General features: G+C 40.8%; 1 protein-coding gene across 2 annotated transcripts in view; it reads left to right on the plus strand.

Annotated features, from left to right (window-relative positions):
• myo6a (myosin VIa) overlaps nt 1-13,015 on the plus strand; it is a 93,931-nt gene that overhangs the window by 72,066 nt on the left and 8,850 nt on the right. The window contains exons 27-32 of one of the 2 annotated variants that reach the window (XM_035678594.1): nt 1,733-1,893; nt 2,865-2,903; nt 4,128-4,163; nt 5,397-5,435; nt 8,077-8,180; nt 11,700-11,831. In XM_035678594.1, coding sequence (XP_035534487.1) covers nt 1,733-1,893; nt 2,865-2,903; nt 4,128-4,163; nt 5,397-5,435; nt 8,077-8,180; nt 11,700-11,831 — 511 coding nt within the window. The remainder of the gene's footprint in view (nt 1-1,732; nt 1,894-2,864; nt 2,904-4,127; nt 4,164-5,396; nt 5,436-8,076; nt 8,181-11,699; nt 11,832-13,015) is intronic. The other variant, XM_035678595.1, reaches the window with a different exon arrangement.

Consider the following 13,015-nt stretch of genomic DNA (forward strand, 5'->3'; position numbering starts at 1 on the left):
AAGAGAGAGATACGTGGCAGGAGAGCGGGATCGAACCAAACCTTCTGATTGGGGGACGACCCCAATCCAGCCACAGCCGCCTGTGTGGGACATATTGCTGGTACTGGGAGCCGTGCTGCTTTACAATAAAACAGAACAGAACAGATTTAATACAAAAAGAGAATATAATGAACTAAAATCTGCAAAAACTAAACATGTTATAAAACACAAAGAGAGTAAAATGAACTGCAGTGTCATTAAACCTATAAAGACACGTTGCTGCTTAGGTTTAGAAAGGTTTTTGGCGCTTTGAGCTCCAAAAGCTGAATGTAGACGATAATATAGAATATGTGTTTTTGTTTTAGGGTGAACTGTCCCTTTTGAAGGTGTTAGGAATGATAAAATGTGCAAATTAAAGGTTCAAATATTCCTCACTGTCTCCGGTAAAGATGACCTTCAGCACCTTGGTGATGCCTGTCATCGAGCCGTTAGACGTTTCCACGTTTCCATGAAGAGAGGTGGGAACAAGAGCATTAATCATCCAGGTTAGCTCCGCCCTCCGCTCCCTCGCCTTTAATGAGCAGGACAGACGAGATGAAGTTATCCCTGCCGGCTGCAGCTCCTCACCCGCTGTGACTGTGGGTTGAAGGGTGTCTGTGTGTGTGTGTGTTCATCGATTCAGAGTTCTGCCTCCATGAATACCAACAAGTTACTGCGTCCGCTGGTTCAGCTGTGACTTATGATTATTGATCAGTCTATTGATTGTATTTCAGGGTAATCAGATAAATGTCAGAAAATACTGAGAAATGTCCATCATGAGCCCAGAGTGACCTCTTCAGATAGATTGTTTTGTCAAATCAAAAGTCCAAAAACACCCAGAGATATTCGGTTTTCTCTGTAAGTCTGACTTTAAAACAGCAGCCAAAACTCACAGTTTACATAATCGAATACAAATCAGCTCCTCTGCAGCAGTCGCTGTTAGAAATAAAAATTTAGTATCGTGTTGCAGGAATGAGATCAGCCAATCAGAGCCAGTCACAGCCAATCACAGTCTGCGATGAATTACCGCTGCAAATATCTAACAGTCTCACTACTGGCTGAACTGTCAAATACACTTAAAAATGAAAATTTCATTTGAATGCAGCATTTTGGCCGATATGGAGACTCTGGTCTCTACGAAAGCCCTGAAAGGCAAGATACGTTTTTATTCATCTGTGAAAACAAGTGAAAACATTTTGTTTCAGCTCTTTCCACAAATTAAAAATATATATATTTTTTAAAATCTGTGCAGGAGTAGTTTTTTTTAACTGAAATAATAATTTTAGAGTTTTTGTGTTTTATTTGGACAAAATAACCTTCAGCTCCTTTTATTAAATTTAAAAATGTAAATTTTTTAACAATAAAAAATTGTGTTAAATTTGGTGTCTGTACGGACACTCAGGTCTCTATACACGATGTTTAGATAAAAATGTAATACTACTCATTTTAAGGTGGTCAAATATACTTAGAAATGAACTTTTCTAACGTCCCGTACTGAGGCCTTGCATGTGAATGCAGCACAAGGCCGTTGCCCTGCAGTGGATCTGGCAGATATTTTATACCTGCAGATGGTCGACGACTCCGAGGAGTCCAAACCTGAACGGACTCCAACACTTTGTACATGTGTGAACAGCAGCAGAGACACTCCAGCCGGGCGGCGGCGAGCGAGTTCTGGCAGCGGGAATGTGAAATGCTTTGCGCTGTGTGTGTTCAGGTGGAGATGGAGCTGCAGCTGCAGGCGGAGCGCGAGGAGGACGCAGCTCGACAGACCATCCTGGAGCAGGAGAGGAGAGACCGGGAGCTGGCGCTGAGGATCGCTCAGAGCGAGGCCGAGCTCATCCCGGAGGAGGTGCAGAACGACTCAGGCCTGCGAAGGTAAAAGATGACCCCTCCATGTCTGTAGGAGAACTTTATCTCCAAGCTAAAGGAGGTAAACTTTATTTAAAAGGAGAAAAGACACTTTAAGTCTCTGTTACACCCAAAAACCAATGAGACTGTAGTAATGAGTTTCTGAGCCTGTGGACACAGCAGGAGTTTAATGACCTGTAACTTATGAAGCAGCCGTATTCCACCGTACGGCAACCTGCTGCTTAATTAACTCAGGAGGTTAATACCGGGTCCAGGTGCTCTCAAGGGGCTGCTGGGAGTTCAGATGATCTAAAGCAGACATTAAATTGTCTTTTATTCTGAAAAACTAAAACGTTCTGTACCAAACAGTTCAGAATGAATACACGTACTGTTCCACGTAGGACAGGCAGAAATCAATTGTTAATCTAGTTTATTTGGACAAATGTTCATCATAGTTTCAAATTACAGTCTTAAAACTGTATTTATACGGTTATACTTATCTGTATGGAAACTGAAATCTTTTGTTGATCTGTGAAAACAGGTGAACAATAATGAGTAAAGTATTATTTCTGTCTGTTATGGACAATGTTGAGAGATAAATGCAACGCTACCCGGCTGCAGTCTTCGGTGCGTCGCTCCAACGCTCTCACAGCCTGTTCCTGGCGCCGCAGCCTGTGGCGGGAGCGTGAAGGGTTCAGGTCGGGTCTGTAGTCTGACAGGATACTGACACATGATGTGTGGGCTGCAGATTGAAAAACACTGAATGTTTAATGATCCTGAAGCCCAAACCCACCATCGATAATGCATCACGATGTGTCAATCTGCTGCCGGAGAGCTCGATTTCCTGTTTCTCGGTCTGACATGTTGTCGGACTGAGGCGACTCTGCTGCTGACGAGTTCTTGCAGAAACTTTTATTAAAACCGGAGGAACTGCCGGCTCCGATGGTTCCTGAGTTTAACCATTTGTCTTCTTTCTTTTCTGTTTTTCTTCCTCCCAGCAACGGCTCCTCAGTTCCATCGTCCCCAGAGAGAGCAGTGTAAGACCCGGCGATTTAACCCTTTCATTTATTCCCACAATCCCCCCCTGCCTCTGACCTTTCAACCCGTAACCCCCCGCATGCTGTAACAACCCGCCAGCGAGCACTGACCTCTAACAATGAGACGCTGATTGCAGCTAACTAACAGTGGCACCAGTTTTATTTTTATCGGAAGTTTTATTGTCCACATTCCACCAAAGTATTTAGCACCAGTTTTAATTGTGATTGTCATCCACCTCGTTTTTATCAAACTGCTGAGGATCAGAACGAAGAATGAACTTTAAAAAGCAAAATTACATCTGAAAGAATAAATCACACAATATTTCTCCTAAAGGTTACATTAATTAACATTAAAACACACTTTTATTGGTCTGATATGAGCGTTAGCAGTTCAATATATAACTTTATTTATCGCTAACTATATGTAGAATAATAAACACATTAGTAAATAACAGTGTTATTGCCATATATAAGTAAAAAACATTTCTATAATATAATAAATTAAAAATAAATGAGTATAATATAGTGTATTAATAGTAGTATCATTTATATAAATATATAATTCTAGACTTTATTCTCGACATTTTGAAATATTCTTATGCTTTTGTACGATGTATCAGGATCAGGCACAGGAACAAAATAAGAAAACCTTAAACTTTTATAATTCAACTCTGTTGTACAAAAGCATGAAAATATTTCAAATATTTAATATTCCTGCTCATGAACTGACATTACTGAGACTTTAATGACTTATCGGTATGATTTTAATAATAAAACTGAGTCACATGTTTAAATAAAGTAATAAATCAGATTAAAATGTGTAAATAAACCATAGAAAAAGATAAAACAGATGATAAATGATGAAAATATTAAAATAAAAAAAGAAAGATAGACAAATAAATAAATAAAAACCAATTAAAGCCAGAATACATCTAGAAATAAACATTATTTCAGTATTTTTAGAGAAGCACTAATTAAAACAGATATGAAGTCATTAATCAGACACATTGATCGACCAACTTTAACCAACGTTACAGATAATAAATCAATACATTTGATTACATGAGAGCTGCCCTCAGCGGTTTGATGAATCGTGTCCTCTGATTGGAGTTCTGAGGGAGAATCACTTCCTGTTGCGTGGCGGGGGAAAGGAATCACCTCTCCTCCCGCTGATTGGTTTGTGTTGTTGCTCCGTCTCATAATCCTATAATCCTCTTTTCACAGCGCTGCTGGAGCCACAAAACTCAAGAGCTTGACCATGTAGGTTCCCTCTCCATACTAAAACACCAAACCCACCACACCGTGTCTCTATGTGCCACACACAGTCGCTCGTTAGGCCTCAGCCTCCCTTGCAGTCGACCCACATACACAGTCACTCTGGAAGCTGAAACTGATGCTTCAGCTGTAGTAGAGTCCATATATGACTGGAGTAGCACTTTATACACCGACCCACTCTTCACTGCTGGCTTCATCACGCAGTGTCCTTACTAACTGATACTGAACACCAGGTTATAGACAACTGTGGGACCAGAGAAGGAACAAAAGGTCTCAGGTTATATATATACACAGTGTTTAAGGAGGAAATGTTACAGGTTGTTACATTTAGACTTTTATCTTTAAAGCTGCAGTCAAACTGCTTCCTCCCTTATTCTCTCCTTCACCTCCATTAAGAGTTTTTGTTGCTCCCCTTCACAACCCCGCAACACTTAGGTCTTAGTGTTGAGTAGAAATTAACCTTTACGAGCTACTCAGTGTGTTTTATTTCATATGTTTGAGGGAAATTGACATCCAGCGGTACCTGTAACATAGTTTGTGAACCAGTGGGTTAAAAGATAAAAGCAACATAGTCACATCCTATGTTAGCTCACTAATGTTAGAAAAAAGCTAGCTGACTAAAGATTAATGTAAATTGGCTCGGTAGTTAGCTAGCATTTTGCTAACATTAGCTTTCAGATGTAACTACCCAGCTAACCCAAAGAGTAATAAGTAATAAATAAATTTTTATTATTTTATAATTATAATATATAAAATTGTACTTTTTTAACTATTAATTTTACTGTTGATAGTTTAATTATATTTTGTTGTCATTACAGTACGTTTTTAAAACATGATTTTGACTTGTAATGGAGTTTATTTTCTTAAAGTAAAGTAATTATTTCTGGTTCTTTGGTTCAGCTTTAGGGAATTTTTGTAGTTTTGCCTAAATATTGAAAAACTCATCTTCTGACTTTATTAATATCCCTCAATCTTCCCCGAACCAAAGTTGAGTTTCCCTCCAAATGTATTTTCTGTTGTGAATTAGTCGTATATATAAATCACATTTGTAGTCACCCTCTCTGTTACATGTTCCTGTTTTCCACTCTTCATATATGATGTCTGTTTGTTCTTCCTCCTCCTCTCTACCTCTGAGTGTTTCTGTGCAGTCAGTGTTTTGTGAACAACCATCCAGCAGTTTACTAATGTGTTCAAACTGGGACCGTCATGCTTTTTTAGGGAGGAAATGGCGAAGGAAATGACTGAACTTCTGGCTCGGTGGGTAGAAACCGGTCGCAAAGCGTGAAAATCTCTTCACAATCAATCGCTTCTATTTTCTCTAAATTGACCAAATTCTTCAATTAAAAAATAATATGTGATTCAGAAATCCTCCTGAAGAGTCCGGTTGATTTTATTGACTGTCGATAATCAAAATCTAATTCAAGAACTTGATTTAATTGTTAATTCCTTCAGTAACAGTTAATACTCACTGTAGGTTACTGATTCTGGTCCAGTGAGTCCTGTCAGTCGACCTGCAGCCACTGACCTCTGCAGGCTGAAGCTCCTGCTGTATTTTACTCCGCTCTCACAAGAGCTGGTTTAAGTTGAGCTCTGGCTTGTTTTATGGTTTTAAAGCTGCAGTCTGCAGCAAAAATGATTCAGTGAAAATAGAATCAACTTATCAGGTAATATAATATTAATGATATTCATTTAATGATTATAATCTCTATATTTTCTCAGCTGCCTGTTAAATGCTCTGGTTCTGTGGCTTTTTCGGGTCCCGCTCCCCGGCAGTTTTACTAGCAGTGTTTAAACTCCCCCTGTCTGGAAGCTGGAAGGACTTCTGATGACTTTCTGACTTTTTGGCCATTTTGAGTGTCCCAGCACGCTGACACTGTATAATAATGACACGTTCATTTAAAGGAACTTTAAAGTGAGCAAACGTGCTCTAACGCTGCCGCTGTCACTGTTTCCTGTGTGGAGGTGTCCCAGTGCAATCCAGTCGTCTTCCATTGGACCTTTGGTGTTTAAAAGCCAACTGATTATATGTAAACATATATGAAACTAACAGCATGAGAACAGCTGAGCAACCCAGTACACTGAATTCTGGATGGTTTTTGGACTAGAAATTAGTTTTTTAGTGCAGTTGGAAATTAAAGTAAAGTTTAAAGGTGTATTTTCCCGCCTACTCCTTGGAAAGAAATTAAAAATTAAAAATCTTCATCTGTGAGAACAGAAATGACCTTTAACGACGTTGTCAGCAGGTAAAACAGCCACAGTTACACAATGACTGTGCACTTTCTCATTGGATTAACTCGTATTTCCCACGTGCGTTCCTCTCGCCGTTAGCACGGCAGTCTCTCTTCAGATCGTCTGTCTGATGCTAATTGGCTCCTGCCGCCCTCTCGCCACGCCACAAACAAACACAGAGCAGCAGAAAGTCGGAGCAGAAGGTGACTGCGGCCACTTAGCTGCACTGCCAAAGCCGCCGTGTGCTTCTGGGAAAGCGGTTACAGCCGCCCGGGTCCGAGGCCAGCTCTCACTAATCGCCAAGCGCCCAATAGGATTAGAGAAAGCAGCAGTGTCCCGCCTCCAACTTCCCCCAGTGTTCTAAAAAGGGCAAATCCCGGTCACAGATTAATCAGGTCTGTCAGTGGCGCCACGAGGAGCGAGCCCACAGCTGGAGAGGAGCTGTATTCTTTGTAATTCTCATACAGCGAGCTGCCACTCCACGCCGCCGTAGCAAAGCCGCTTTTTGACTTCCTGGCGACTGAGACAGCATGCATTTTAATGATGTCATCCTCTATATCTTTCTCTTTCCTTCTAACAACAATGCTGCTAATGTGACACCCTGTTTGTCTTTCACCTCAACAACAGACAGAGTATTGAACCTGTGATTCTTCTGTTAGTCTGTTGCTGTGATGACATTCAGGTGGGCGGAGTTTACTGTGAAAGATGATTCAGGTAGTTTCTGAGCTACTTTTTACTCCGCATAAAAGTGAAGCTACAATATCTACGAAACCCTGCAGTTCCTCCAATGGCCACTAGAGGCTCCATAAGGCCTCATATTAAAAGCCTTTTGGTCTCCAGAGCTAATTTTCCAACAACTGTACAACTCAATCTGTTGGTTTTAAAGGATAATTCTATATATTTTTTGTCTTATGTTAATCCTAATATCACTAAAGACAAACTGGTTCAAAAATATTTTTCTAATTTTTGCTTTAAACATTATTCCAATTAAACATTTTAAAGAAACATTTTGGGTTTAGTGATGTAGCTGTGGCCATGTTATCATATTATTGTTGCCAAAGTAATTTATGACGTAATTTTAAGCAGTAGCATTAAATAAAGTCTGTCTAATGGGACAAGAAACGGGCAGCAGACAGGTTGGAAACAAACCTCCAGGTCAGACAAACAGTGATCAGATCTGTCGGCTGTTCATCACAGTTCCTGTTTCCTCCTGCTGCAGTTTTACCTCTAAATACAGTGGTTTAAATTATCTGGATGAACTGTCCGATCGACTGACTGCTTCTGTTTGTTTGTTCTTTACAGCTGCCCAGACCTTAGAAATAAACTTGATAAGAAATATATTATCACATATGATGGCAGAATTTATGAAAATAGGACCTTTAAATTAGGTTTTTTAACGCTAGCCCACCCAGACAGGGTCTAAATATCTGTTCTGGGGACAATAAAACATTAGGGTTCTTTAACTACTTTGAGTCTTATTCAGAGTGAACTCTACCAATCTACTTCCACAGTTCATAACTTACAAATCCTCTCTGACCCAAGTTCAGACTGAATAACCTCTGATCTGCACACATACGTCCCCTGCTGCCGGTATCCCACAGTTCACTGCTGTCGCTCTTTGTTGCTGACTTCCTGCGCCCTTCTTGTCTTCTCTTGTTTCCCCCATCAGAGGTCCACAGGTCCAGGCCTCCAAGGCTGCCGCTGGGGCCAAGAAGTACGAGCTGAGCAAGTGGAAGTACGCCGAGCTGCGGGACGCCATCAATACCTCATGTGGTGAGTCTGACGGTTCAGTTTGTCACCACGGCGTACGTGTCATCAACATAGTGACACACGGTGGTATATTCCCCAGTGGGTTGCTTGAAGTTGTCCCAAAGCAGACCAGAATGGGTATAAACACTGGAAACCTCTGAGAAGAGCCGTCAGAGCGTCTGAAGATCATAGAATTGTTCTGTTGCTCAGTTTGTGTTTACACTGTGGTCCATAGAGAGAAAATCTACTGCTGGATAGATTAACATTAACTTTTTTACGTGGATGTTCACGGTCCACAGAGGATGACTTCAAGTAATTTTGCAGATATCTTGACCTTTATTCTCAGACCACCACCAAAACAAATATTTAAACCCATGAGAAAGTATCTGAAACTAAGAGGCACACTTCTTTTCAATTTGTCGGGAGTGTTCATGGTCACCAGAGGATGAATCTTTTGGTAGTCATTGGTAATGTTTCTAGTGTTTTTCCACTATTGCAATCTGACCAACATTTGCACTTGAATATCAAAATCAAGTAAATCTGAGCACATTCCTGCTACCCAGAGGATGGACTGGCTTAATTGGAATGACCCAATGACCTTTCCACCAGTGCTTCAGTCCATGACATGGTATCTTAAAAAACTTCTTCAAGATTATTCTTGATCTTCAGAGGATGAATTCAGATGTTTTTGTTGCCTTTCTGTAGCACCACCATGACACCAAACGTCTCACGTGTACCCTCCTGCAAATTCCTGCTTCCCAGAGGACACTTTCCTGTAGCGCCAACCTCAGGTGAAAGTGTCCTATAAACTAACAGGCAGAAGGCCACCGAGCTCCGTAGAGGATGAACAGGTTTTCACAGGTTATGGCTCTGGGAATAAGTTAATGGTCAGTAGTTTAGCCTCATTTCCACCGAACGGGAAGCTTTGACAGAAACTGCTGCTCACTTTCCACATCACTTACTTTTATTTTTGGTAAACTGTGGCTCATTTTATGAACACTTCTCTCATGTGGGTGAACATGAGAGAGAGAGTGAACTGCTGGTCGAACAGAACATCTTTCTAACAAAACCTATCGTGATGATACCACAGTTGTACCCCTCGTATTGCTTTGTCAAACAAAATATGACAATACCGGATGATGAACATGTTAGACTGCTGCATACTACTCAACCTTCAAACACTGACATTTAAATGGTAGATGATGATCTTATCCAGGGCTGTTTGAAGGTGCTACAGTTTAGTATCATTAAATGTTCATCACATTGATTTTGTTATGACAGAAATACCTTAGAAGATATGTGACCTCTGACCGAGTGCTGCAGTAGAACAAAGCTGTTGGTGACAGATAAACAATATTATATATACATACTTTGCTTTTTACTTTACTTTAGTAGTATTTCTTTGACTGAAAGATGTAATTAAGTGCAGCCATTTTTTATAACCTTGTGAGGCAGCTGGATTCAGGTGCTACTGATCGGTCTGGACTGCAGTGGTTCAATGAGGAACTACTGGCAGCTATGGGGGTGGTATAAAGTGTGTCACAGCATGAATCAATACGTTCTCACTCCCAACCTGTCAAACACTGCTGCTCAGCCAAAATAGGCTTTAGGTGCCCCTCTCGAAGCATGGTTAATGTTGTGAAAAGGTTTGGTTAGGGTTAGGAAAAAGTTGTAAGTCACGTCCGTTACTCTGCATATTGAGTTTCTTCATTGAACGAAGAGCAAAGATTGTCACTGAAGGCTTCTGTCGATGGAGATGTTCTCGCTCTTCTCCCGACTGACTTCGTTGATCCGATCGATTGACGTTTGCCTGTGATGGACAGCGATAGATGGTTCATCCAATCACCTGATTAGTGTGTTTTTGAAAGAAACCCTTTCCAAGGACGACTTTATAAATTATACAAGATATCTGTCAATTAACAAACAAATCCATGTAAAGTTACAGGACAGTTTTTCACTGTTAATTGTCACTAATCTTACATAATTGTATGGGTTAGGGTTAATTAGTACTGAATAAACAGTATTAAAGTTGAATTCAACATTTTAATCTATAATGTGTAAATATTTGCGTCTTTTTATGTCAAAAAAAGAAAAAAATCTTTAAATAAGCAGTCATTTTATGATTATTTAATGAAAATAATAATCGTGAAAAACCTTGTAAACTTTTTTTTAACAGTGCAGATGGTTCTGTGTAACAGAAAGGACATAAACGAGGTAAAAGGTCGGAACAGATATTTCTGCTGATAATGATTCAGTAATGGAGGAGAGTTAAAGAAGAGAGCCGAGGGGAGAATGTGTTGCACTCTCATGATATTGAGGTTAACCTGTCTGAATCCACGCAGCAGGAAGCATGAAGGAGGAGGCCGGCGCCGACACCCCGGTGGCATCCCACAAATGACCGCTTTGGAGAACCGGAGCCTGCGGGCGGACACTCAGAAATGACTCAGTTTGGCGTTAACGGGCCGCTCACCTCGCCTCGCAGGCAGAGCTGGAGATTGAATACTGATGTGATCACGTCCGCCCGCTCATGATGATCTGCAGCGGCGGGAAAGCAGAGCGACGAGGGGTTGTTGACAACTGCCACAGTCTCGTTTAGTCTGCAGCGATTTCAGTAAATGGAAGTTGTTTTTTCTCTCGGCGTTTGTCTGCCTCCAAAGTATTTTTGTTCAGCTGACGTTACCTGAGCACTTAGTGTGCATTAAGCGTCTCATTGCACTGTTAGCTGCCGATGATAAATTGAATGTTGTAAGGGTTTTTTTCTTTTTCCACTGAAGTCATTAATCTGAATCATCCTGATGAAATGTGTTATCTTAATGCTGCAGTCTGCGAGGGCACGCTCACACACTGTACCGACTTCTGTAAAGATATCAAAGAACAGAAGTTCAGAGCGGAAAGGAACAAAAGTTAATATATCTGTCAATAATATTTAAAAGTATGTGGACACCCCTACACATGTGCTCTCCGCCTCTGAAAGGAAATCTAATTACAGCATATGAAGATATTTTAGAGCAGTGAACCCCAATCAGGAGTGCTTGTGGGTTTCAAACTGGGGACCAACAGGGGTCCTTGCGTGTGTTGTAGTGGGTCCCCAACAAAAGTTTTATCACTCTAGGGCAGGGGTGCATCTAGAGTGGGTCCTGAAATCTGATTGGCCACCCCCAGTGCCAGTCCATTTTAATTCCCTCTCCCACTCACACTGAAGCTGTAGTGTGAAGCTGCTGCTGGTAACGCATCCTTTGGTACCAACCTAGCATGTTGGGAAGGAGGCTAAATAACGCTCCACTGTTTGGACTTTATGCTAATCACATGCATTTTTTGCATTTGGTATAAATGTGTTATGTTCAACTAGTTTATTAGAATATTTCTGTATGCTGGGGTTCACAAACAGTGTTGGAAATTACATAAATTATAATCAGTGTCAGTCTGAAAACTGTTAATAGAAAGTTAAACATGATGATAAATGGCTAAAAGACCCAACTGCTGCAGTTCCTGGTGGTTGCAAACTACGGATGTTTTTAGTGATTTTCTGTCCGTCTCTTCCAGACATCGAGCTGCTGGCCGCCTGCAGAGAGGAGTTCCACCGCCGGCTCAAAGTTTACCACGCCTGGAAGTCAAAGAACAAGAAGAGAAACACGGAGACGGAGCAGCGGGCACCGAAATGTGTCACCGACTACGGTACGACAGTACAGCGCATTCAATAAGCCGACAGCATATTTTAATTTGTCTGTTTTTCAGTGAGATGCTGTTTAAGCTAATTCAGTACAGCTGTCCCTGTTGAGTTTATTTCTTCTGTCAGTAAACACTGAACTCCATTTGTTCATTCATTATATTTTTATTTTTCACAATCCTGATGAAAAATCCTGAAGAAAAACTGACGATAACGAATGTCTCTAGATGTAAATCTGTAATTACAGATGTTGTTGATGTTTCATAATAACGTTACTGGGAAAATAGTCTGAACCAAGGTCTTAAATGTGGATAAAACCTACAATATTAAAGCTGACGATAGTGATAGTAAGAACCTACACATTGTTATTCTCCTAAAAAGTCTTAAAATGAACTCAAATAATCAGGATTTTAGGCCTTAAAATGTCTTAAAAAGCCTATTAAATATTTGTGTTGATCATTCTGTAACAACTACAAAACGAAACCAAAATCGCTTTTTTCTTCGTATACTCGTTAGTATTTTTTTACCACCATGGATGTAAAACGGTCCTTAAATTGCATCATAAAGATCTTAAAAAGGTCTTAAAAAGTCTTTAACCTTTAACGCCGACCCTTAAAGATTACTGAGGATCAACTCTGTGGTGCGTTCAGGGTCACCGCCGGTCCGTCGTGTCCAGGCGTTGTTCTAACAACAAGGAACAAATTGATTCCGGCTCTCACCTCTCCGCCTCCGTCGCCTCGTCTCCGTGTGCCGCACGTTGAGTTGTCATGACGACAGAGAGCTCTCTATTGTGCGCTCGGCTCTGACTGTTGATTGGTCCTCCGTCCTCTGCTTCCACATGAGAGCTCCACAAACAGCTCTTTGTCAGTACTCACTGTCCTGGTTCTGTGAAGGGAGGTGAACGTATGGACCTTGTCCCTGTCAGTGTCAACCTTCCGTCCACACTTATTGTATTTACACTTTAACATGTTTAATTTCTGTTGCAGTCCCTCAAGGATTTCACAGGCTTTCTTTGGGATTGTGGCGTCCAAAAATGTCTGATTGATTTCAGACATTTTAGGTTTGCCATGTTTTAAGGCAGATTTTATGCACACTGTAAAAAAAAAGTTGAGAAAACTATTTTAAGGCAACTGTCTTCACTACATTTTTAAGTTTTAAAGCTCCAGTGTGAACCATTTAGGAGGATCTATTG

This window comes from Morone saxatilis, unplaced genomic scaffold (assembly GCF_004916995.1).
Source record: "Morone saxatilis isolate NCDOM2014 unplaced genomic scaffold, NCSU_SB_2.0 Contig7, whole genome shotgun sequence".
NCBI classification, from domain to species: domain Eukaryota; kingdom Metazoa; phylum Chordata; class Actinopteri; family Moronidae; genus Morone; species Morone saxatilis.